This window comes from Gadus chalcogrammus, chromosome 11 (assembly GCF_026213295.1).
Source record: "Gadus chalcogrammus isolate NIFS_2021 chromosome 11, NIFS_Gcha_1.0, whole genome shotgun sequence".
In the NCBI taxonomy this organism is placed as follows: Eukaryota; Metazoa; Chordata; class Actinopteri; order Gadiformes; family Gadidae; genus Gadus; species Gadus chalcogrammus.
The window spans coordinates 20,865,590-20,889,677 of NC_079422.1; the positions used below are offsets into that span (position 1 = coordinate 20,865,590).

General features: G+C 44.3%; 2 protein-coding genes across 2 annotated transcripts; both read left to right on the forward strand.

Annotated features, from left to right (window-relative positions):
• Positions 1-222: 222 nt before the first annotated feature.
• On the forward strand, positions 223-8,267 carry zbtb32 (zinc finger and BTB domain containing 32). Its single transcript, XM_056602824.1, has 4 exons — positions 223-1,163; positions 2,019-2,107; positions 5,598-5,744; positions 6,286-8,267. Exons 1-4 carry the CDS (start codon positions 223-225, stop codon positions 6,513-6,515), a joined length of 1,407 nt encoding a protein of 468 aa, XP_056458799.1. The 3' UTR covers positions 6,516-8,267.
• A 1,515-nt stretch (positions 8,268-9,782) lies between these two features.
• igflr1 (IGF-like family receptor 1) lies at positions 9,783-21,569 on the forward strand. Its single transcript, XM_056602825.1, has 5 exons — positions 9,783-9,939; positions 10,017-10,206; positions 17,483-17,610; positions 19,953-20,027; positions 20,656-21,569. Exons 1-5 carry the CDS (start codon positions 9,846-9,848, stop codon positions 20,979-20,981), a joined length of 813 nt encoding a protein of 270 aa, XP_056458800.1. The 5' UTR covers positions 9,783-9,845; the 3' UTR covers positions 20,982-21,569.
• Positions 21,570-24,088: the final 2,519 nt, after the last annotated feature.

Sequence of the window (24,088 nt, forward strand, 5' to 3'; positions counted from 1 at the left end):
CCTGATAAAATAGAAGCAAACCAAAAAACGAAAAAAAACGAACGCATCATGGAAGATGTTGCGATCCTCATCATGCCGTGACATTCACCTGAATTACCAGAGTGCGTTCTTCCCACGGTTGCCAGTGTCACATTAAGACCCCAGCTCCCCTCTCGTCTGTACCCTCCACCAGGACGTCGTCTCCCCCCCCCCCCCCTACAGCGCAGCCTCCCCCCAAAAGAGATGATCCGCCTGGAGCCCCCCAACCCCTCCCCTCTCCTGGTCCGGGCCGACGCCCTCCGCCACTCCGGCTCCCTGTGTGACGTCGTCTTCTCCCTGGAGGGCCAGACCTTCGGGGCCCACTGCCTGGTGCTGGCCTGCACCAGCCCCACGCTGGCCCCCCGGCTCCTGCAGGGGGGCCCGGCGGACCGCCCTCTCCGCTGCACGCTGGACTTCTGCTCCCCCCGCACCTTCCAGCAGGTGCTGGACTACAGCTACGGCCAGGCCCTGGCCGTGCCCCCGGCGGACCTGGGGCCCTTGCGCACCGCCGCGGGGCTCCTGGGAATGAGGCCCCTGGAGGAGCAGTGCCGCGGTCTCCTAGGGAGCCTGGACTACAGGGCGGCGGAGGTCAGACGGGCGCTGGAGGAGCTGGAGGAGTCGAGGGCGGGGCCCGGCCGACGGCGGGAGGGACCGCCGTGCCGAGGGGAGACGGGACGGGGGGACTCCTCTGCTGAGGGGGAGACGGGGAGGGAGGAAGAGGAGGAGAGCAGCTGCCCTCCCACGTCTTCTCCGCCGCCTCCCTCCGATACACCTCAAGGCCAAACAAGCGTGGTTCTGTCCAGGAAGCGGGCGCTCCCGTCGTCCCCGCCGGCGGGCCCCTACGCCAGGGACAGCGTTATCAGGGCCTCTTCGCCCTGTTCTCCGCGGGCCTCCGTCACCAGCCATCCTGCTTGGGCCTCCGCCAACCACTGGCACCATGTGACCCTGAGGCTGATGGCTCAGCGCTACTCCGACCTGGTGGCCGAGCGCCAACACCCCTTCTCCCAGGGGCCTCAGTCCGGGCTCCTGGCCCAAAGGGCCCCTGACTTCGCCAATGTTCAGTCACAACGCCCCCCTGATCTGGAGGACCTGGTCCGACGAGACCTGAAGAGAATGGGTGCTGCGAGCGACGGCAGTGAGTCCAGGTGAATACATGTGATGATGTGATGATGGTAGGGTTGAATAATAAGCTTGTGTCGATTGATCTGATGGCCCTTTCCAGTTCAGATGATTCAGTGTCGAGGGGAAGATGTGACTAGCCAACACCTCTACTGAAGACCTCTACTCTACTACTCTACTTAACCTCTACCCTAATCAATACTTTCATTGTACATTTTACCACAAAAAAAACTTTTTTGTATTGATCTATATTTCGTCACTGACGTCATTGGAAAGTTTGAATGTCTTTCGTTAACCAATAAGGTTCAATCTCACGTATGCCCCCGTTCTCTTTCACCTCTGAACCCGAGATGACGATCGATCAGATTAGATCAATATCATGAATTAAGACCTCAGATAAAATTTACTATTATAATCTTAACATTGAAACCCATTTCTCATATTCTCCCCAATACGGTCCGTAGTAACATTTAAAGGGAAGCCCCCTCGTCTTCTCCCTTCCATTGAACACATCACAAGTAAAAACACACCCACGGCGGCGTTTCACTACTAATGCGCTACAAGTGCTACGTCAGATCACTATGAACACGAACAAAAAACACGACCCACAATGTCGCACATCGACAGAGCCGTAGGCCTACGCTTTTCTCAGTCAAAACGAGGCTGGGTTCTACTGCCTCGAGAGACATCCTGCCCGTGTGTGTGATCTGCCTGAGCCGCGCACAGAAAGACCTATAAATACTCTGTGGCGAAGGACACAGAGGAAGTAGAGAATGATAAGAGATGAACGGTGGAGGCCTGCGCTCTAACTAGTTGTTTTTGCCGCTCAAAGCAACCAAAAACCAAATATCGAGAGTAAAAACGCTGTTGTTTTCCCGCAGGTACTTAAAGAGAATTCCCGGCGCTCAGCACGTCTTTGTGAACCCCCATCATGCATCCCTGCTGACGGAGAGGTGTACCGCGTCCTCAGGTAAAAGCACCACCCGCACATCCTGGAACAGCAGCACCACCCTGAACATCATCAACACCACCCTGGATGCTCTGGTCCGACACCATCCTCAGAGTGATAAGCTGTGAGGGAGTGTGATGAAAAAGTCAAAAAGCTGTGTCTATGCGTGTCAATTTAAATTTTAAATCTAAAAAAAATGATTGGTTAGGTCTCCAAGACTTGTGGGTTTCTCGTGGCATTCTGCATGACAGCACACAGCAACCCACTAATAAGATACAATTACATACAATTTAAAGTAATTTAACAAAGTAGTATGATTTCTGGGTGCACCTTATATGCTCTGTTTCTAGCTCGGCAACGCAGAGGAAGCAGCTAATGAGGGCTGTGGTTAGAGAAGCAGAGTGCAGGCTGAACAGCATTGTGGTTACTATTCATACAGCCATAGTACAGTACGTGCTTCAATGCGCCGTGGTTAGGCACGACAAAGTCAGAGGACGAATGTACCATACTAATGTTAGGTTAATAGTAGCGGTAAAAACCTGAACCGTGTATTAATGGATGTATGTGTGTGTGTGTGTGTGTGTGTGTGTGTGTGTGTGTGTGTGTGTGTGTGTGTGTGTGTGTGTGTGTGTGTGTGTGTGTGTGTGTGTGTGTGTGTGTGTGTGTGTGTGTGTGTGTGTGTGTGTGTGTGTGTGTGTGTGTGTGTGTGTGTGTGTTTGGGTACAATTCAAAATGAGTCTTAGTGATTCAATGATATCTAGAAATCATTTAAAAGGCGTCATGGTGGTTGAACCACATGTTGTCAACCATAACACTAATTACGCGTCTGTTCTTTGTTATTATTATGTTATGTTAGTGAAGATATGCTACTTTGACACCTCTGTGAAATTATGATAATCTTTAGAAGGCTGTGTTAAATAAATAAATACAAATATGTCTCATATTTTATTATTGAGGAAGGCAAGCAGTGCAGTGACATTAGTTATAGTTTTATGGTTTGGCTTCAGCATATTATATAATAATAATACTTAGGATAAAGTATTAGTATTATTATTGTTGTAATTATTATAATTATTATTGTCTACAATAGCTTTAGCATTAATTGTGCATTGAATTTTATCGTATTAAAAAATGTTGGGTTAAAGTGAAGACACCCCTTAACTCTTTTCATTCCTGTTGAATGAAACTGTTTAAACCTGAATACCAACTGGAAACTAGTCTGGTTAGTCTAGTTCGTTCTAGGTCTTGGCCAGGAGACTTTTCTGTTAAATGATTGTGATCTCACCCTCAGCTTCACACCTTTTTAGGATGACACCGTTTCCTTGCAGATGTCAAGTCGTGCACAGGAAGTACATCCTTTAAAGGGGACATAATACGAAAACATCCCTTTTCCTGGGATTTGGGGTGTTGTTTTGGGTATCCGGTGCTCCCAAATGCATACAAACTTTGAAATAAATCAGTATATGATTTTTTGAGTGAGATATGCATTTCTGAAAGTACCCCGCCTACAGTTACCAAACAAGCGAGTCAGTTTCGGCGCCTACTACTACCTAGGAAGCAGTCACATTTGAATGTTACCAACCCCTTCCCCACCCCCCTCCAATCAGAGCATCTATAGGATTATGTAGACCAGCGCACGAGCGCTTGGCGGAGATGTTTGCGCATTTCAGAAGCAGGGAGATTCCATACAGACGAGCTGGGGGGGGGGCTCCGACTGCAGCTGCCGGACCGCCGGCCTCCGGGGGTACAATCCCTTTCTCCTCCATGTCGCTGTTCAATCTGAACTTCAGAGAGTCAAAGCCAAAGTTTCTGTCCCCCACTTCTTCTGAACCATTGCCGAGATAACCCCCACTTCGAGTCTTTACTTGTTGTGAAAGTACCAGAAACATCAGACGGAGTCTTTATGATTCATAATATCATCCGAGCGATGATAGCTTTTGGCCATGATATCAGATATTATATAATCTAGGTACCTTTATATTATATTATTATTATCATTATTATTATTATTATTATTATTATTATATTATATTACATTACATTACATTATATTATATTATATTATATTATATTATATTATATAGATAAAGAGCTCCGGGAGTCCGCATGCGGCAACAATCACTTCTCCTCCATGCTGTGGTTTACTCTGGCAGCTCATTTGTATGCAATGGGCAGCAGCTCATTTGCATTAAAGCTACAGACACCAGAAATAGCACATTCTGAGATGACTGAAATACAGGGGAATAGCGGTAGGCGAGATCTTTTTCCTAAAAGTTGTTTCATGCAAACAGCTTCAAAAACATGTTTTCTTGAACTCATATACAATGTTTACTTGTTGGGAAAACACCATAATATGTCTCCTTTAATGTCATCTTAAATGTGATTCCTCAAATGACCTTGTCTCGTCTACACAGACATGGTTATTCCAAAGCCGGTTATGAGCCCGGCAGGTCATTAAGCCAAGTTATAAAGTAACTCATGACTAAAGTTAATGAAGTTAGTCATGCCTTTGTTATACAGCAAGTCAAACTGAAAGGCTTGCTGAATAACTGGCTTGTGTTTTTATGGCCACGCAGAACCGTTAAAGTGTAATTCCGGCGGAAATTGAACCCAGGGTCTTTGTTTTAGCATGAAAACCAATCAAATAAGCCCTCCAGATACTTTTTTCATTGAAAGTTGAGTATTAGAGAACCTTACCTCAGGTCTATCCATAGCCACTTGCTGCACTCGTGGAATAGCATTCTTATGAGCCCGGCAGGTCATTAAATCACAAGTCAAGTTATAAAGTAACTCATGACTAAAGTTAATGATGTTAGTCATGCCTTTGTTATACAGCAAGTCAAACTGAAAGGCTTGCTGAATAACTGGCTTGTGTTTTTACGGCTCTTCAACAAGCAAACATCTGTGCACTCTCAATGTTTACAATGTTAACCACAAAACGTTTTGCTAACAAAAACAACTCAAGCCTTGACAGCAACATACCTCGGCAAAATGTGAAGTGTTTCGGAAACACAGACTTCAAATCATCTTAGAAAGAAAAATGTTTGTGTTTTCAATGATCTCACCTTAGAAGGTCAGAAGGGCTGAGTGGTGAGGTCATTACATTGCCATGCTTGCTGAACTTAATGCCCATATATTTCATTCATCTTATCGCACGATAGACAGCACTTTATTAATGTGTCTTATTTAGAATGATTACTTTTTAATCTATTTCATTTCAATATACTTTTATGAATTTCTCTTATTTAGATTAATTACCCTTATTAATATATTTTATTTAGATATAAAGCCATTTTTTTTCTCTATATTTAATGTCTTGGCAAATTTAACTATTGGGCTACTTTTTTCTCTTTTGTTCCAAGACCAATAGCAACACAACCAACAAACCGACAATCAAAGCTGGAAATGAACCCCCAACGAGGTGTCCTCTGATTGGTCGATTGATGTACGAGAGGGCGGGAGACAGGTGAGGAGGCCACACCCAGCCTCACCTCCATGTCGTTCTTCCCAGGTGAAGCCTACCATCGCTATAGGACCGGTGGTGAAGGAGGAGGTCTGAGTCCTCCCCAGCCCGGAGCCAAGCCATTCCAGTGTCTACGGTGTCCCAAGAGGTTCAGTCTGAAGCACCAGCTGGATACTCACCACAGGGTTCACACAGGTAAAGGGCTGATTATGGTTCCGCTTTCACGCAACGCAAGGGGGTTATGGACTCCTTACGTCCTTGCAGACCCTCCTTGCGTGCACCGCAAGGGCCTGATGTGCGCCTCCCAAAAATGGTAACCTTCCGTCAATTGGTCCGCTTACTAAAACCCGACGCAGAGCCATAAAGGTTCACAGCTGCGTTGAAACGTCTGCGTGTCATTGTGTTGCGTGACCGTCAAAACCATAATCAGCCCTTAAGGCCTCATCGCAGAACACGGCGACCACGCCCACGGTCGCCACAAGATATTCCCCTGTCGAGTAATCGTGTGCGTTTTGTATGTGTGTGTATGTGTATGTGTGTGTGTGTGTGTCTGTGTGTGTGTGTGTTTGTGTGTGTACAGTACAGTACATTGACTGTAAACACACACAGAGTGGTTATTAATCTGTGTACAGCTTTTCCCCCTGTCTGACAGTAAGTGGGTATGTGTGTGCATGTGCGTGTGCTTGTGTGTGTGTGTGTGTGCGTGGAAAGCTCCTAACCCGTGTGTCCTCGGCAGGTGAGAAACCGTTCGAGTGCCGCCTGTGCGGCCAGCGCTCCCGGGACTACTCGGCTATGATCAAACACCTGCGCACGCACGGGGGCGCGGGGCCCTACCAGTGCACCGCGTGCAGCGACTACTGCAGCAGTCTGGCGGCCATGCAGAAGCACGTGGAGCGCCATGCCCCCCAAGACTTCCCCCCCGACTGGACCATCCGGCGCACCTACCTGTACACCTCACACGTCTGAAGACAGGAAGTCGCGCGGGGACTCGCGCAGGAAGTCACGCGCGGGGACTGGCGCAGGGACCCGGGGTGGGACTGGCCACGCAGAACCGTTAAAGTGTTATTCCGGCGGAAATTGATCCCAGGGTCTTTGTTTTAGCATGAAAACCAATCAAATAAGCCCTCCAGATACCTTTTTCATTGAAAGTTGAGTATTAGAGAACTTTACCTCAAGTCTATCCATAGCCGCATGCTGCACTCGTGGAATAGCATTCTTCTTCAATGACACCTTCTTTGGGTTCTTTGGGTCAGCAGCTCCTTTATGGATGATAAAGTCGTCCTTATCGAAATGAGCATTGCAGAAACGGTGATCCTACTGCATCAGCACGTCTCCTGTCCATATTCAAAACAATAAGCCACTGGTCTACCAGAGATCGGTCATTGTACCGCGATGGCAGTCTATGGAAAGTTTTTGGAGTGTAACTTTCCATTTTTTTCCCGCAGCCGGGCAAAACACAAAACATCTCTCTGTCTTGAATTCAAGCTGTAGATGGGTCGTCTACTCCAGTGCTTCAGCTGTCCTTCACATTGTAGCGAACAAATATTTTGTAACTGTGCATTCGGTCACTCTATGCGTCAATCACATGTGCAATGTGTCTTCTGTCAACAATGTGCCATGCTTTATTGTAGCAAACAAAAATTTTGTAACTGTAACTTACATATGCAAGTCCTTTCATTTTTGTGTCAAAAACTTTCCTCCTTGAACTGAACTCTGGGGTATTCGGTAATCAACTTGCGTGGACTTCCTGTAAACACAGACCTACCGGTAATGTTTGTTAAACTGTCTTTTTAAATAAACTCTTGGTTTGCAAACTAAGTTGTTGGTGCTTTGTTTTATGTGTAGGGACCCTAGTCATGCTACTGCAGAGGTTTGGTGCTATCTTTAACAATTTTAGTGGTTCAAAAATGCCGATTTGGAAGCAAAACTCTATGCCCCAAGTCAATAACGTGAATGCCAAACATTGCGCCGGGCAAACTCTAATATTCGATTTTCATTGAAAAAGGTATCTGGAGGGCTTATTTGATGGGTTTTCATGCCAAAACAAAGACCCTGGGTTAAATTTCCGCTGGAATTACGCTTTAACTATTGAAACCGGTATCTACTCTTTGCACTGGTTAAACCGGGTTCTACATTTCTGGAACCGGGGAGCAAAACCGTTGAATCGCCAAACCAACGAACAAATGCGGTGTTGAACTTCATCCACCAGTAAGACCGGTTGCTGAGTTGATTTATGAAGCAGGATTCAAGTTCTTTAAAGAGTGGGGAAATGTAATTGCTTTCAAAAAGGAAAATCATATGACGGGTTTAAAAACAGAAAAGGTAGAAATGTAAAATACAATTAAAGAAATGTATACTAATGTTTAGCACCCGGATTTAATCGATAAATTTGTTGTGCTATACAAAGTTGGAGGCTATGTTTGGAAAGCCTAATTTGGATAATTTTTTGGTGTGATATATTTTGGATGATTGACATTAGAAAGCTTATGTTTATTTCCCATAAATGATTTGGATAACTATCAAACATGAACTGCACTTATTGGGTCCAGCAGCAAGGTATTAGGACTATCAGTTCAACAGCTCTCTTTGTGGTTAGGCAGCTGATATGATAAGTTGCCTAAACAGGATGTGGACATAATAATATAATATAAATATAAAACACGTTTGTTTTATTGGTTCATTTGTTAAATCAACATCTGGATGCTACTGTAATATAATGTGTGGACAAGTTGACTTCACACACACACACACACACACACACACACACACACACACACACACACACACACACACACACACACACACACACACACACGCACGCACGCACGCACGCACACACACGCGCGCGCGCACACACACACACACACACACACACACACACACACACACACACACACACACACACACACACACACACACACACACACACAAACACACACACACGTGACTCAGCGGTGGTCTGCGGCATCCGAGAGAAAAAGTTGAGCTGTCTCGGACACTTGTGGGTCTGTGCGTGTGGATCGCGAGCTCCCTGTGAGCAGTTTACGCCCCCCTTTTCCCTAAACCTTTTAACCACATATACATTATTGTTTTAATCTCATAGTGTTTCCGGATTCCATATGAAGCAGTCCATTCAATGGCACATAATGGTCAACGAGCCAACTTCATAACCCGCATAATAACTTCCAATTATTTTAGCCGACAGAGCAGAACGACGACGTGGCACGCCCTACTCTTCTCATTGATGAGATGATGCGTAATAGCCTGTCAATTGTTTCCAAGTGTAATTTCCTCAAAACATTTTTTTTTACAAATAAACTTTTTGACCGCTTGCTTGTTCAAATTTCATTTTGTTTTTTGGATTCTCTTGAGCTTCATGCATAAAAGATATCAAAATAGTTCTGAAATTCTAGTTTTCGAAAGGCAACATCATGAGAATGTTGGCTAGAGGTAGATCGGGTTCACTTGTAACTGAAAGGCTGCTAGTTCGATCCCCGGCTCCCCCTAGCTGAGTGTCGAGGTGTCTCTGAGCATGACACGTCATCCTGACAAAAATAATTCTACCAAAAAAAAGTCCTCAGTAAATCATTGCTCCATGTCTACTTTTAATAATGTGATTGTCACATTAACTATATAGGCCTACGTTTATGTATAGGCTTTCAGGCTATTTTTGGTCTGTTGACATCAAATGTTGGATCTTGGTGGCGATTAGTTGAGTTTAACGTGTCATGCAATGTTAGGGCAGGGGAGCTCATGCGACCGCGTTCCTCCGTATGTTTATCGTAGGCCTATAACCCTGCATGCTGCAATACGGATTGCAATCCGCGCTAAAAGACGCCTGGTCGTAAAGTAGTCTACCCCATGGTCATATTCAAGAACTTGTTGGTATAACTCAAATGAAACCGCCAGTATCTTTCGTCGTATCTATGCAGATATGGCGAGCGGCGTAGCCTATATAGGCCTACTTATTAAAAAATTCTGCCCAACTGAAATTTAGGGTCAACGCACACTACTGCCCCGACGAGCTGGCTGTCGCCTTGCATTATTAACTCCAGTCGGTGTGTGAGAATGTGTCTAAAATGTATAATGTACATAAAATGCTGTAGATGTAGATTAGGCCTATAATAAGATAAATAAGAAGAAGAGGAGGAAGAAGAAGACGATATAAACATAAAGAGAATATACATATATTGTAGGCCTACATGATAATATCAGACTTAAAGGGGTGGTCCTACTAGATGACGGAAAGCAGATGGACCGGAGTTGAGCTCAAACCTCTCAGTTGACAGCATCACCATGTCCTACTCTGATGTGTGCACCGATCTGCAGACGTTTTATAACCTTCACACGAAACAATGTGTATCGTGTGACATGACATGGATAAAACCAGGTAACAATGACGTGAAGGCTTTTAGGACTATTCATTTCATATTCCCAACTTCACCACTTATTGGTCTCCTGTTGCAGGGTACGAGTTCGTCCCGAACTGTGGATACGCGGACAACGGCGGGCGACGAGACAGCCACACTCAGAAGTGTGCGGACAATTACTGGAACGACGGAAAAAGTGGGAAATGTCAAATGTGTTCGGCTTGTCCGACTGGGGTACCAACTGTGCGCCAATGTAACGCAACCGTCGATACGTGCTGCGGCTTTGGGTGAGTTGTGTTGACGCAGAACAAGAAGTTAACTTTGCACCGTGAGCCTTTTAATTAGCCTTTTTATTAGGCTTTGTCTCCAAAAGGGTCTACAGACTCCTACATGTTTTAAGAATCTCATTCACTTATCCATCAGCTCGCCTCCAGACATGTTGAATAACTGACCAAAGAAAGAATGTGGAAAGTCATGTAGAATAATCTGTCCTACAATCTTTGTTTGGTCCATTTAGTTAGTCAAATAGAAGGAGGATTTACAACAGGTGAATGATCCGGCTGGGTGTCTTTTGGTTTAATATTTCTAAGGTTATTGGTTACCGTTAAAAATCATTTTTATTAATTAGGTTATTCTAAATCAGTAACGAAGTAATGAAAGACGGAGAATCCACTTTTCAACTCCTATTTAATTTCAGTTGTAGGCCTATTTCTTTACAAGGCTATACTTTGTATTTTATTTTAAATGCTTTATTTGTGATTTGTGTGTGTTTATTACAAAGTTAAGGGCGCTTTATGGTTCCACGTTCAAGCAACGCAAGGGGTTAGGGGTTACGCACGCCTTACGACCTTGTGGACCCTCCTTGCGGACCCTCCTTGCGTTCACCGCAAGAGCCGGACGTGCGCCTCCAAAAAATCGTAACCTTCCTTCGAGGCGACGCCGATTAGTCCCGATGCAGAACCATAAACGGTCACGACTGCATCGAAGCGTCTGCGTGGCAGCGTTGTCATTTCGTTGCAGTGACTTGGGACCATAAAAATGTGCTCCCGGCTGCCACACAAAGGGAGCCATTTTTCTGTGCCAGAGTCATTAACAGAAAGTCAGAGTGGGGATTACGCAACCAGGCAAATGCGAGACAGTGTTTGTTGTGGGCCTCAAATAAAGCGAAAGAAACGTTTTAAAAAAACTTACGAATATTGAAAACAACAACTCTTAAAGGTGCCATGTCATGCTATTTTATGGATGCTTTAATATAGGTATTAGTGGGCCACTAACACAGTATTCAAATACTTTCCCGAAATTCAGCCGTGGTGCAGAGTTAAAGCCACTCCGAGCCAGTCGCACATTGAGCTTCCCCCAAATGCTCTGTTTTGGTGTCTGTAGCTATAATGCAAATGAGGAGGAGCGAGGCGGGTCAACGAGGAGGGTGGGGGTGTGGCCCTGAGCAGCTTGCGGTTAGGTACCATGCGCTCTGTTTACAGTGGATGTATCGCAATGGCGAGGCGCACACTGCCTTTAGCCGTGTTCTGTAAATATTCTAGAACACACGGGAGTCCTGGAGCTCTATATCTAAATAATATCATATAGCATACATAGATATCTATATCATATAATATAGATTATCACGGCCAAAAGCTGTGTGAGCCGATATTATGAATCTCAAACGACCGCGTTGGGTTCTCTGACGTTCCTGGTTCTTCCACGTCAACATCAATGTGAAGTAGACTGAACCGCGACAGGAGAAAGGGTTTGTTGTGGGCAGCGCTTAGGCACCTCCGCCTCCTGCAGCGCCAAGGCGGTGGTCCCTTGGCAGCGGGATGCGGGGCTCAAGCGGGAGACATTCGCCGCCAACAATCCCATTCTCCATGTCGTGGTTCATGTTCTTGAGGGAGTCAAAGCCAAAGTTCCTTTCCCCAATTCAATTCTCAACCATGGCTGAGATAACCCCCACTAGGAGTCTCGTTGTAGAAATACCAGAGCCGAGAGTACGACGTGTTATGCGCCATAACACCAAAAGCAGAACGGTTATCCAAATAACAAGGAAGTGTACAACACTTGCGTTACAGTCCTGGAGCTCTATTTCTAAATAATATCATATAAAACATCGCTATCTATATCATATAATACATATTATCACGGCCAAAGCTGTGTGCGCCTCCAGACGATATTATGAATCACAAACGTCTTCGTCGGGTTCTGCGACCTCTCTGGTTCTTCCACTTTCACATCAATCTGAAGTAGACTGAACCGCACGCTGCCGGCTGCCGGCTGCCCGCTGCCGGGCGGTGGTGCTTCGCGGCGGTGGTGCCTCGCGGCAACCGGCGGCATGTCGCAGTTCATGTACTTCAGGGAGTCAAAGCCAAAGTTCCTTTCCCCCAATTCCTTCTCAACCATGGCTGAGATAACCCCCACTACAGTCTCGTTGTTGAAATACAAGAGACGTCAAAGAACCGACAAGAAACTCTTGCGTTACAGTGTGTGTATTCACACACACACACACACACATGTGGCGCTCGCACGGTAGTGTCTCATTGGCGGGCCAAGTCTCTGGGCGGGCCAGGCACAGTAAGGGGAGGAGCTCTTTTTTTCAAAGGTGAGCAGAACACCTAGTGCTCGTTTTACACTGAACGCAAGTTTTAGCCACTGGGGGACCATAGGCAGGCTAGGGGAACTCATATTTATGTTAGAAAACCTCATAAAGTGAGATTTTCATGCCATGGCACCTGAATTCCCCAGCTTTACCCAGTTACAGGTAGTCATTTCCACCGGAGGGTGCGGGTCGGTTCAGTCTGCAAAGGTACGGCACGGGTCGCGTTTCCACCGCCAAAAGTGGGCGTGATCCGGACTAAGCCGTATTGAGCCGTACTCGTCTCGCAGTAGCCTACTCCTCCAGACGGTAAGTAGATTGACGAACACAGAGCTTGCGTGTTGCTGACGGATGTCACAATCTCTGTGTTCGTCAATCTACCTATCGAGTCTTAAAAACAAAATGGCGTCCCCGGACTATCTACCGATGGTATTGTGTGTTTAAAATGTCCTTTTTAATAAACAATCTGTACACTAACAAAGTTCTCAATGCCTCGTTTTATATGTTAAGACCCTTATTATACTACCAAAGAAGTGTCAGGCTACTTTTAGCCTTTTAAGTTTTAGTTTTTACCATAACCAGTGCCCCCATCGTTCCAAGTTTATAGTGTTTTGATAGAATCGGCTAAAAACAGCCAACTAAAGAAAGCGTCTATGCGGTTTTTGTGCTCCAAAACGAACGTTTCAACTCGTTATCTTACTAAACATATCCCAAATCCATTTTACACTGGAATTACCCTTTAAAGGGGAACTATGCAACTTAGGCCACTTCTTCGCTGTTTTCTTGGTTTGCACTCGCATTGAGCTCCCCCTACAGCTTCGGAGGAGATATTTCACAACACTGTCGTAAAAACTCGTTGACGACCCTTCCCCATCCACTTCTATGTAGCCATGTGCATTTGTTTTCAAAGAAGCCGCTGAATTCGTGGAGCCATGTCCGCGGTAGATGTTTATAAAGAGTATACAAGGTTATACATTTTGAAAGGGTGTATGTGTTGCAATAAACCCATCCCTTTTTATAGTTGCTGGGGAGATGTTATATCCTAGATTAGAATTGTTTCATCTTTGGTTGTTGAACAGAACGATCAGTGTAAGAGTGTTGGCCAACATAATACATAACGATAGCATGAACAATTTGCGCATCAATCGTACATTTATGTATCTGCTCAAGTACGTCCCTTGTGTACGGAATTACAGGGATTTCTTGGATTTATTAGCAGGCTACACTGTGTCGGGCTGCTATGAGATCACGATGCTTACATAGCTGCGGCTATCGCCAATTCGCCATACGAATCAAACCTTTAATAGGTCCATGCTTAAACACCGCCCTACTTGTTCACACTACCTCCGACGGATCTCTTTGACTTTGCATGGGGCGCTCGCAAAATGAATTGTGGGTCCGTCCATCCATAGTCCTCTGAAGAATAAGTCCCGCCTCCGAGGCTCCGGGTTCCATCGGTTAATGTCTATGGGAAACAACATTAAACAACGTTAAAGTAGGATTTATAATCATACTTCTTACGGCACAGACAATCCAAAACCCAAGTGGAAATCTAGATGGGAAAAGTGTTTCAAAACGTGAGCAGCTTTAATTTCTTCGCCACCTATAGAGTTTGCTATGTGCATCATTCTAAAACCCCATGTTATTTCCAATAGACATTTGACCGATGGAACTGGAGCCTCAGAGGCGGGACTTTCTTCAGAGGTCTATTCGGCTCAGTGGCCCTCGTCAAAAAGTTGAGAAATGTCCAACTTTTCAGGCAGCACCGGATCCGTTGGCCAATCAGATTGCATTCTGCAAATAATCTCCACACGACTACTGGATCCATTTTGCAATAACAAGCAGGAAGAAGCAGGGAAATATCCGGACGTTATATTTTTTTCGCCTGTTGTTTGTGTCATCTTCCATTGACTCATGTGCACTTCTATCGACATCAAAACCAGACCGGGCTCCACAGCAATTAGAGCCAGACTTTAGAGAAGTGTCTGTCCATTAGTGGATTTAATTTTGGAAAACTAGAGCCATGAAGGAGAGAGAGATGCTGTGAAGAAAGGGAAATTATCGGTATTCATGACTTCAAAGTTACGTCTAAATGAAACCTTAGCCTGGGCCAAATAAATAGATATATAAATATAAATAAAACTGAATAATCCTAAGAAAGGCTCAACAGAAAGACAACAGAGGAGCCTAGCCTCCCAGCTGAAGAGGAAGAGGAACTTGGCCACCAAATGAAAGGCGACCACATCTTGATCTAGCCCTCCAATAATTCCCAGAGGCCTACAGTGGAAACAACCCACTAATGGTGTACTGACACTTGTCTGACATGGAGGAGGGACAGGAAGGCCAGTGGGTTGTATCTGTGTGCATAACACAACTCCCACGTATACCTCAAACGGCTGCATAGCACATAGCAAAGCAAGAGTCTCCTTCACAATAACAGAATGCGTCAGTTGGTGTTTAATACAATCAAGTGGTCCTGGTAAGCATTGCCGTCAGGGCCATCTGCTGATTCTGTGTAACATTTGGTAGGTAGCAGGTTCACCATGCATCCCCAAGGCCACTGTCAAGCCAAATTTGTTCCGGGTGCCAAATTTGTACCGGGCACGTCATCCATACGTAATCCATTCCAAACCTGCCTGGCAACAGATGATCGCGTCGTCCGTTGCCTGGCAACAGTGAAACGTGAAAGGTTCACGAACATTCGCGAACCTTCTATCTAGCGATCCGTTATCTGTATTGTGCTATTTCGTCCTTGACCTGCTTTAAACACTCAGTTTACTTGCTACATTTGATTAAACAATTAAATACAATACAAATATAAAGTAAAAACAATGTGTTATCTAGTGATCCGTTTTCTGTATTAAGTTATTTCGTCTTTGGCAACATGAGCGCGAATGTTTTTTGAAACCCGCTTTAAACACTCAGTTTACTAGCTACATTTGATTAAACAATTAAATACAATACAAATATAAAGTAAAAACAAGTGTTATCTAGCGATCCGTTAACTGTATTATGTTATTTCGTCTTTGGCAACATGAGCGCGAATGTTTTTGAAACCTGCCCGGCAACGAACAACCCTTACGTAATCAGCTGTCCGTTGCCTGGCAACGGACAGCTGATGACGTGCCCGGTACAAATTTGGCACCCGGTACAAATTTGGCGTGACACCACCACCATTTATTGTATTGTTTGTATGCAGAGTTCTGCAGCACGGATTGAAGAGGAACTTGCAATTATCCTTTGAGAATCTTTTTTGTGACATAAGTGGTAGAGCCGCGGTTAACCCCCATGCATTGCGAGGGGATTCATCTGGAACTGTGAACTATTTTACATTATGCTAAACTCTGCATAATATGGCATTGCAATTGTTTAGGGAGTTAGAAACACCACTGAATGCCAGTGATACAGCAAGTCGTCGTCATCCTCTTGTTTTTGTTCTGGGGAATGGGATGAGAAACTTGGGCCACCCGTCAAAACCCTCTGTGTTTGGGAGTCAACCCCAACTGTTGATCTGTGGCGCGCCACCGCAAGGTGCCCTCATCCCTATCATCTATCAGGATCCCACGAGAGTTAGCAAACATGAACCCTGTAATCCGGCTGGCAAGACCGAGCCGCCGTCTTCTAATCCTAGTGGCGCCTCTTCGACTGTTTTTGACGAGAGGCTTGTGTTAGGCTTTTTGCACGAGAGCAGTCCTGATGAAGACGCCCTCTGAGCGACTGACATAATATAATACCTTCGACGGTGCGTTTGGGCCAGTACACATCCTCGAAGGTTCCTCGAACCTTTGAGGATCTAATCACAATCTTGCGAGCCTGCGAGGGAGAGGGGGAATTGGCAGTGGGGTCGACCCCCTGACTTGTGCTCCGGTATTCAGCTGAAACTAGAGCTGGGCAATTAATAGAATTTTGATCGCGATTTCGATTTTGTGTCAAACGATCACAAAAACGAATAAAGTATAGTTAAGGTTAGGACAGCTGGATACATATTTGAAAATGTGCTATTTTACCAATTGGTGTATATTTTTAAGGCTAAAGTTCTCAGTTACAAAGGTTTTTTTTGGGGAGAGACATGCTGAATAAATACATTATGTTCTCAAACTTAAAAATAATCGTTTGAATCATCGTGATTTAAATATTATAGTGATTATGATTTTTCATAATCGAGCAGCCCTAGCTGAAGCCGTACACAAAAGCCGATACCAGGGGCAGCTCCTGCACTGGCCAATCGGTGGCGAGGGGATTCCTGCAAGCACCAGCAAGGGGCTAGAATGAGATCGTCTTCCACTGTTTTTAAAATTAACCCTGATTTAGATAAAACAGGTGTATAATAATACAAATATATTTCATGAGCAAAAATTTGTATAAATGTTATGAACAATGCCAGTGAAAGTGCAAGGGACTGTCCTTGAAAGTGCAAGCAGCTCCTTTGAGGATACTGAACGTAAATGTTGGATGCTGTCACACCAAAAAAACAGAGTGAAACATATCCTTTTACTTCAGATCCTCCGTACAGAACATATTCGTTGGTACTTGGTTCTTCAATGTTAAAGAGATGGTTGTTAAAGAAGCTTTTTTCTCTCTAATCCCATTCAGAGAAAAACGTTGACCCAACAAGAGTGAGTTCGACGGTAATTACGTTTTTATTACTCTCTTGGCTTCCTCGGATGGTTTAAGCATGAGACACTTTTAATTATACATTGCTGCTAGATGAAAGTGAAGGCCTGCAAGTGTTTCGGTCACACATTCCACAACGTGAAACACTGTTGAAACACTGTTGCATAAACATAGAAAAATGAATGTACATTAAAATGTACTTCAGGAATATAGACCTACTACAATACAAAGGAGTTTGAAATCCCTTGTCCATAGCCATGTTCAAACTAATGCTTGAATATGATGTTTTGTTTGAGTTCAGGTGGACAATCGGATGGATCATCAAGTAGTCATTCCTACATTCCCAGCTGGTGATACAACAGAACCATGTGGTTTATTGCTGTGGTTTCTTTATTTATTCCAGGGGTGACTATCATTGTCCTCTTGGCTTGCCTCATGGTGGGCGCGTTAACCTACTTCATCTACAAAAGGAAAAAGAAAAGCTTTCAAGGTAGGCCAATTAAAGATGCACTGTCTGTTTTGTTTATGTATATACTTTTTCTTACACAAGGGCGCCTCTGTATGGGACCCTGCAGTCTCCAATGCTCTTCTTTAAATCCAACGCTTTTTATATTGATCTGAAATGGAATAACTTTACCAGCACAGTGCGGTGAGGGGATGATGACAACAAGCCTTAGAGGGTCATAGTTAAGGGTTTAGAACTGAAAAAAGGGTTATAGTAAAGGGTTTAGAACTGAAGAAAGGGTTATAGGAAAGGGTTTAAAACTGAAGAAAGGGTTATAGTAAAGGGTTTAGAACTGAAGAAAGGGTTATAGGAAAGGGTTTAAAACTGAAGAAAGGGTTATAGTAAAGGGTTTAGAACTGAAGAAAGGGTTATAGGAAAGGGTTTAAAACTGAAGAAAGGGTTAGAGTAAAGGGTTTAGAACTGAAGAAAGGGTTATAGGAAAGGGTTTAAAACTGAAGAAAGGGTTATAGGAAAGGGTTTAAAACTGAAGAAAGGGTTATAGGAAAGGGTTTAGAACTGAAGAAAGGGTTAGAGGAAAGGGTTTAAAACTGAAGAAAGGGTTAGAGTAAAGGGTTTAGAACTGAAGAAAGGGTTAGGGGAAAGGGTTTAAAACTGAAGAAAGGGTTATAGGAAAGGGTTTAAAACGGAAGAAAGGGTTAGAGTAAAGGGTTTAAAACTGAAGAAAGGGTTATAGGAAAGGGTTTAAAACGGAAGAAAGGGTTATAGGAAAGGGTTTAGAACTGAAGAAAGGGTTATAGTAAAGGGTTTAGAACTGAAGAAAGGGTTAGAGGAAAGGGTTTAGAACTGAAGAAAGGGTTATAGGAAAGGGTTTAGAACTGAAGAAAGGGTTAGAGGAAAGGGTTTAGAACTGAAGAAAGGGTTAGAGTAAAGGGTTTAGAACTGAAGAAAGGGTTAGAGTAAAGGGTTTAGAACTGAAGAAAGGGTTAGAGTAAAGGGTTTAGAACTGAAGAAAGGGTTAGGGGAGAGTGGGGTAAGTAGTGCCATTTTTTACTTAAAGTGCCCTTAAAGCACGGGGATAACAGTAATGCCTCCAACTAAGACATCTACATAGTGTTTAGGATGTTGTGCATCCCTGGGAACAAATACTTTTGATCTTAAACAAACTGTTTGAGAAATACAGCTTTAGAAAAAAAAAGTGGTGTTGTGGCACAACATGCCCCGGTACGGGGTAAGTTGTGCCATTAGAGAGAATACACTGGGGTAAATTGTGCCATTGATAATTTAAGTAAAACAGATCATTTTAATATCACAAATGATAATTATATATAAAAAAAAAAAAAGCAAGACAAATTCAATACAAATTACTTGTTTAACTTTATTTAAAGTTTTAACAACATCAAAGGCCACTTTTGGTGGAGTTTTCTTCTGAGTCACTTTGCACGTTGTTTTCTTCTTGGTTCTTTTCTTCTCTCTTTCATTCTATTTATTTTCCAGTTCAGCCTTTTTACCTTCTTTTTCTTTCTTTATCTTTTTCTTGTGTGTCGGTCATGATTCTATTTTTCACTTTCTTTTTTACAATTCTGTTCTTTCTTTCTGTGGCTTTTGGTAAGGGGAAGAATGACTTCTGGAGACACATAACCCAAGTGAGCAGATTCGTCACACATCTTTTTATGGTCATCCTGCGTATGGTATTCCCCTCTTACTCCTCTTTCACTTGTTGGAAAGACTTGGAAAAACTTAACCCAGGCCCTCTGGCACAAATGACCCCAGAGCTGTTTTGAGCAAGCATCATGCTAACTGTATGGACTCATGCTGTAGCTTACTAAAGCAATAAAACATGTGTGAACTGTTTTCAAAGTTGTCTATAATTGTTCAAACACAGCAATCAAAAAACCTTAATCATAGAGATGTTACTTTTGACGGAAAAACAAACTTTTTTGAACTTAAAGGTGCTTACCTCTCAAGCCATGTGTCTCCCATCTTTGCAGGATGAGTGAAATGGATGCCCCTTACAAAAATATGTTGTCACATGAAGAACTTCTTCTATGGTTTTCTAGGAAACAGGGGTGGCACTACTTGCCCCCTGGCACAAATGATCTCACTCTCCCCTATAGTAAAGGGTTTAGAACTGAAGAAAGGGTTATAGGAAAGGGTTTAGAACAGAAGATAGGACCATATGCCCTTTGACCTGTCTGTCTTTTCATTGAGTGCTACCCTAACCCTAACCCCAGAGCTGAGGCAGGTGAAGCACAAGAATAAGAGGCTGAAGACAGACGGACTAGCGGCTGTACGGTCGTATGTACAACATATTTCATCCTGAGCTAATGTTCCCTTCTCCGCGTTGTTTACACGTCACACGTGACTAGGGCTAATTGCAGATGGAAACGGTAATGGGGCTTTTTTGAGTCAACGTGACGGCCAGGAATGGAAAGCGGTTCTAAGTAAGTCCTAAAGATGGCCTCTCTTAGCTCAACGCTCAAGCTACGCTAAGCTTGTGCCAAAGCTTCAGGCACACAGAACAAGTCCCGCCGCAGCCATGGAACGCTGCTTTCTCCAGTACTGCCACCATATCGCAGATATTGTTGTGTCACTTTGAAACGATGTCGTGATTGTTTCCAACTCAAAGGGCCCATATTGTACCACCAAGGTGTCTTCGTCATTTTTCAGGACCCAACTTATTAACGTGCACTGTCTCAAAATATGGGCCCTTTAAGTCGGATGTATTTTGTGTTGCTACTTATTAAAGACAACATGAAAAAGCTTTTCAGGGATTGTTCTTACTTCCCTAATATGCAGTATGGGAATATCTACAAAACACGCATTTGGGGTTTAAACAGACCAAGCCAAATTGACAAAGTGTCCCCTTCCTCATATAGCTGTCATCAGCTATAGAGGATGAGACATTTAGTGGATGTAAGGTGTACTGTCCGTTTTCATGTTGGCTTTAACGTACGTCCGTGTGCAGTCGCTCTGAACATCCCTCAAGACGCTCGACTTTGAATCTCATTCCACGTGTAATGAAACTAACAGTCCCTGTTTGGTACGCCTGTTGAACCCCACCCACTTAAGTTCCACAGGTGTCTGCGGCCCCCCTGCGGATGGTGCTGGACGATCTGGACGTCCTGGAGGAGCTCATAATCCTCCTGGACCCAGAAGGCCACGGGGTGAAGTGCACCCGACACCTGGCGTCGTACTGCTCCTTCCCGTCCACCTGGATCAACTACACCTACTCCATGAGGGACAGCAAGAGCCCCCTGAAGACCCTGTTAGAGGGGGTGACCACCAAGTACCCTGAGTGGACGGTGGGGGACCTGGCCCGGTTGCTAGGGGAGATGGGGCGCACCGACGCTATAGTGGTCCTGGCTAAACTCAGACCGAGTGTACACACCGTCTGAAGGCCAGTGTGTGTTCTTGCGACTTCATCTCGTAAGCAACACAACAGGGGGTCTGCACCACACACAGCCTAGAGACTTGAGTCTCAAGGGCTTGTGGCGTGCGTGTCGAACCAATTCAGAATGTGAATGCAAAGGCCACAAATGTTGCCGACCAGTGAGGGGTGTAGTGAGAGGGAGTGGCAAACATGTACCAGGGGACAGTGGGACTTCATGGACTTAACTTCATAACATAGCATTGAAAGTAGATTACATAGAAAAAAATAATTACAATTTTTTAAGTATTTTGTATGTTGTACCAATATTGTATTATTGTATATATTGCAAAAATATATAAATGTATGCAAGTGTGTTTGCAGACGCGTCTACTTCCCCCATACTGTATTGCAGTTACATTTTTTTCAAGGTTTTCCAAAACCTTGAAAGAAATCTGAAAAACCTGTATACCCAAAATCTGGTCCACATATTCCGCAATATCTCATCATCATTCGATCAAACACCAATCCACTTCGAAGCCTCATTAGCCTGACGAGCTAGCATGTTTGCAGAATATTGCTCACATGATGAGTTAGCTCAATGTGACGCCAGTGATGTCCGATGTTCTGAAATCGTTGTGTTTGTGTGAGGAGGATGTGTTCTACTAGTTTTTTATTTTTTAAACATTGAACACATACATTAGGTATGTATGTTTTCTTTAGAAAACATACATACCTAGTTTAGGATGCATGATGCTGAATAATTATCTTTCCATTTTATTTTAGATTTGTATGCCTTTTTTTATGCGTGCATTTTTTTTTCACTTTGATTCAATAAAGTACGATGATACAAAAATTTGATTTGCTCAATGTTTGTTCAAACATCTTTACATCTTTATTAAGCAAATAACATTATAAATAAAAAAGTGCATAGAAAAATTAAACAGGTTTAGAAATATGTATACAATTATTTACAAACTCAGGGTTTATTTGTACAAGGTAACAAGACACGTTTAAAGTCCACACATTTTTCTAATTTTTATGTCTTTTACACTTTTATACTTTAAAATAACCCTACTATATATTTATATATAATAACATACAGCTTTCTGAACAGATTCTGGGAGCGACGGTCCTGGTAACTTCAGGTTTTGACTAGTGCTTTGCATCCTTCATTACACACACACACACACACACACTCACACACATGCGCACACACACACATACACGCACGCACACACAGGCCAGCTCTGCAGGACATTAACACCACCCTACTCTTTCATCCTCTTTTTTGCAGTATACCAAAAAGTCCATCTGAACAACTGAGGTAGAATCCTTGAAAGCAGTTGGGAGTGACTCTTGTTTTGCAAATGGATGATTGACATGAACATCTGGGCTCCATCCCAGTGATTGGACATGCAGACCGAGGGGAGGGGGGGGGGGCATAACACACTTATTCTTTCCACAAGGGACCCTCTAATGGGCTTGTGAATTGGGGGTGTTCCATGACAACAATGTGTGTTGTGGGGGGCAAACTGCTCACAAACTTACTCGGTGGGTGATTCTAAAGTTGTCGGAATTCTGTCCAGGAAAACTCAATTAAGAAAAGAAAAATTAAATAAATAAAATTTTTTTTTTTAAAAGACCTGCTTTAGAATCATTTGTCCATAAATCACAACCAACATCTGACCTGAAGTACGATTCAAGTAAAAGAAAAAGGAAACAAAGAAATGCAAAAAAGGAACATAAAAAATCTCACCGAAAATCTCCCATGATGCATCTATACCTACACAGAAAAAAACGCCAATTAGCCCATCCCATAATCTGAATGGAAACATTTATAAATAGGATGAATCCGAATAGTGTGGGTTCACCATCACCATGAACATCGACCCAGAACCACTGGTCCTGGTCGGCCGTAGCAACATCTCTAGACTATCCCCAGGGTTCTCTCAGGAGAACCGAGGTCCGTACAGCGAGTCTGTCCCGATACCAGTTTACCAGCCGCGGAACACGCTGGGATTAACATGACTGGTGCCCCGTGATTGGACTACACAGGGGGGGGGGGGGCTGCTCCCATTGGTCAGCAGAGATACTGCAGGAAGAAAACAAGTGACATTAAAAAGAACACATCTTAAAAAAAAAAAAAGCGTAATGTACAGATTCGGTCTTGAACGTGGGCCTGATTGATTAGTGTTTTCTACATACACTTCTTTGCCCTAAAAAGTTACAGATTTTTTAAATGACAATCTCCAGATGAAACCGTTGCACTGAGATAACTCGCTCGTCGTTGACGTTGAGTAAAACCAAGCTGAATCGAGGTGCGATGTAGTCGCCGCCCCTCAACTCGAGGGACTGAAATGGGAAGAGGATTATTTAATGCGCATGATTCGATTAAACGGCAGAGAACGACATTGATTTTTAGGGAAATCTCTCGTTAAAGACCCTTTCCAATCTTAGCACCAGTTTCTTGTCATGGTTAAACACACACGGATATCTACGAATAAAATGAACTACGACGCGACAAAATGAGTAAAACAAGTTGAATGACGTGCAGGGAGGGGGGGGTGAGAGGAGAGGGGAGGGGAGGGGGCGGTGGCGCCCCGATGGCGAGAGGAGAGGATGGAGCCCACATGATCAGGCATTTGGCCGGACAGGAACCCAAACAACGACATCAATCAAACATAAAAAAGGAATCCCTCTCCCCGCCGGTGTACAAGTTATCGTCTGTGATTGAATCAAATAAGGCTTGACGTGTGCATTAAAGAGAAGATCCAGGTTGCAGAAATAGAGACGCTCCGTTGGCAGGTTCATCGTGAACCCCCCACCCCCCCCCGCCCGCACTCGCTGCTATAGCTACCTCCGTCCCGACGGGGGGGGCGCGGCCGTTTGCGCCCGGTGTGTTGGCAGAGCGGCCGTGGCCACAGAGCGTTTCACCGTCCGCGCAGAACATAAAAGCAGGCGAGACACTCGTCGTCCTCGTCGTCATCAGCAGGTAGGTTACGCTCGCGTTCCTCTGGTCTGACACCCGTCTCCAGCACTGGCCCCCCCCGCTCTGCTCCCAGTCTCCCCTCCCAAGTGGCTTACTCCCCTGCTGTGTGGACCAGCAAACACCCCACCCCCCCCCCCCCCCCA

Excerpts from the sequence above, each read along its gene's own strand:
- zbtb32 (XM_056602824.1), top strand. The coding sequence starts at position 223 with ATGATCCGCCTGGAGCCCCCCAACCCCTCCCCTCTCCTGGTCCGGGCC. Across the intron at positions 2,108-5,597 it reads GAGGTGTACCGCGTCCTCAG|GTGAAGCCTACCATCGCTAT; the intron begins GTAAAAGCACCA and ends CGTTCTTCCCAG. Across the intron at positions 5,745-6,285 it reads TCACCACAGGGTTCACACAG|GTGAGAAACCGTTCGAGTGC; the intron begins GTAAAGGGCTGA and ends TGTCCTCGGCAG.
- igflr1 (XM_056602825.1), top strand. The coding sequence starts at position 9,846 with ATGTCCTACTCTGATGTGTGCACCGATCTGCAGACGTTTTATAACCTT. Across the intron at positions 10,207-17,482 it reads GATACGTGCTGCGGCTTTGG|AACCATGTGGTTTATTGCTG; the intron begins GTGAGTTGTGTT and ends GTGATACAACAG. Across the intron at positions 20,028-20,655 it reads GGAATGGAAAGCGGTTCTAA|TTCCACAGGTGTCTGCGGCC; the intron begins GTAAGTCCTAAA and ends CACCCACTTAAG.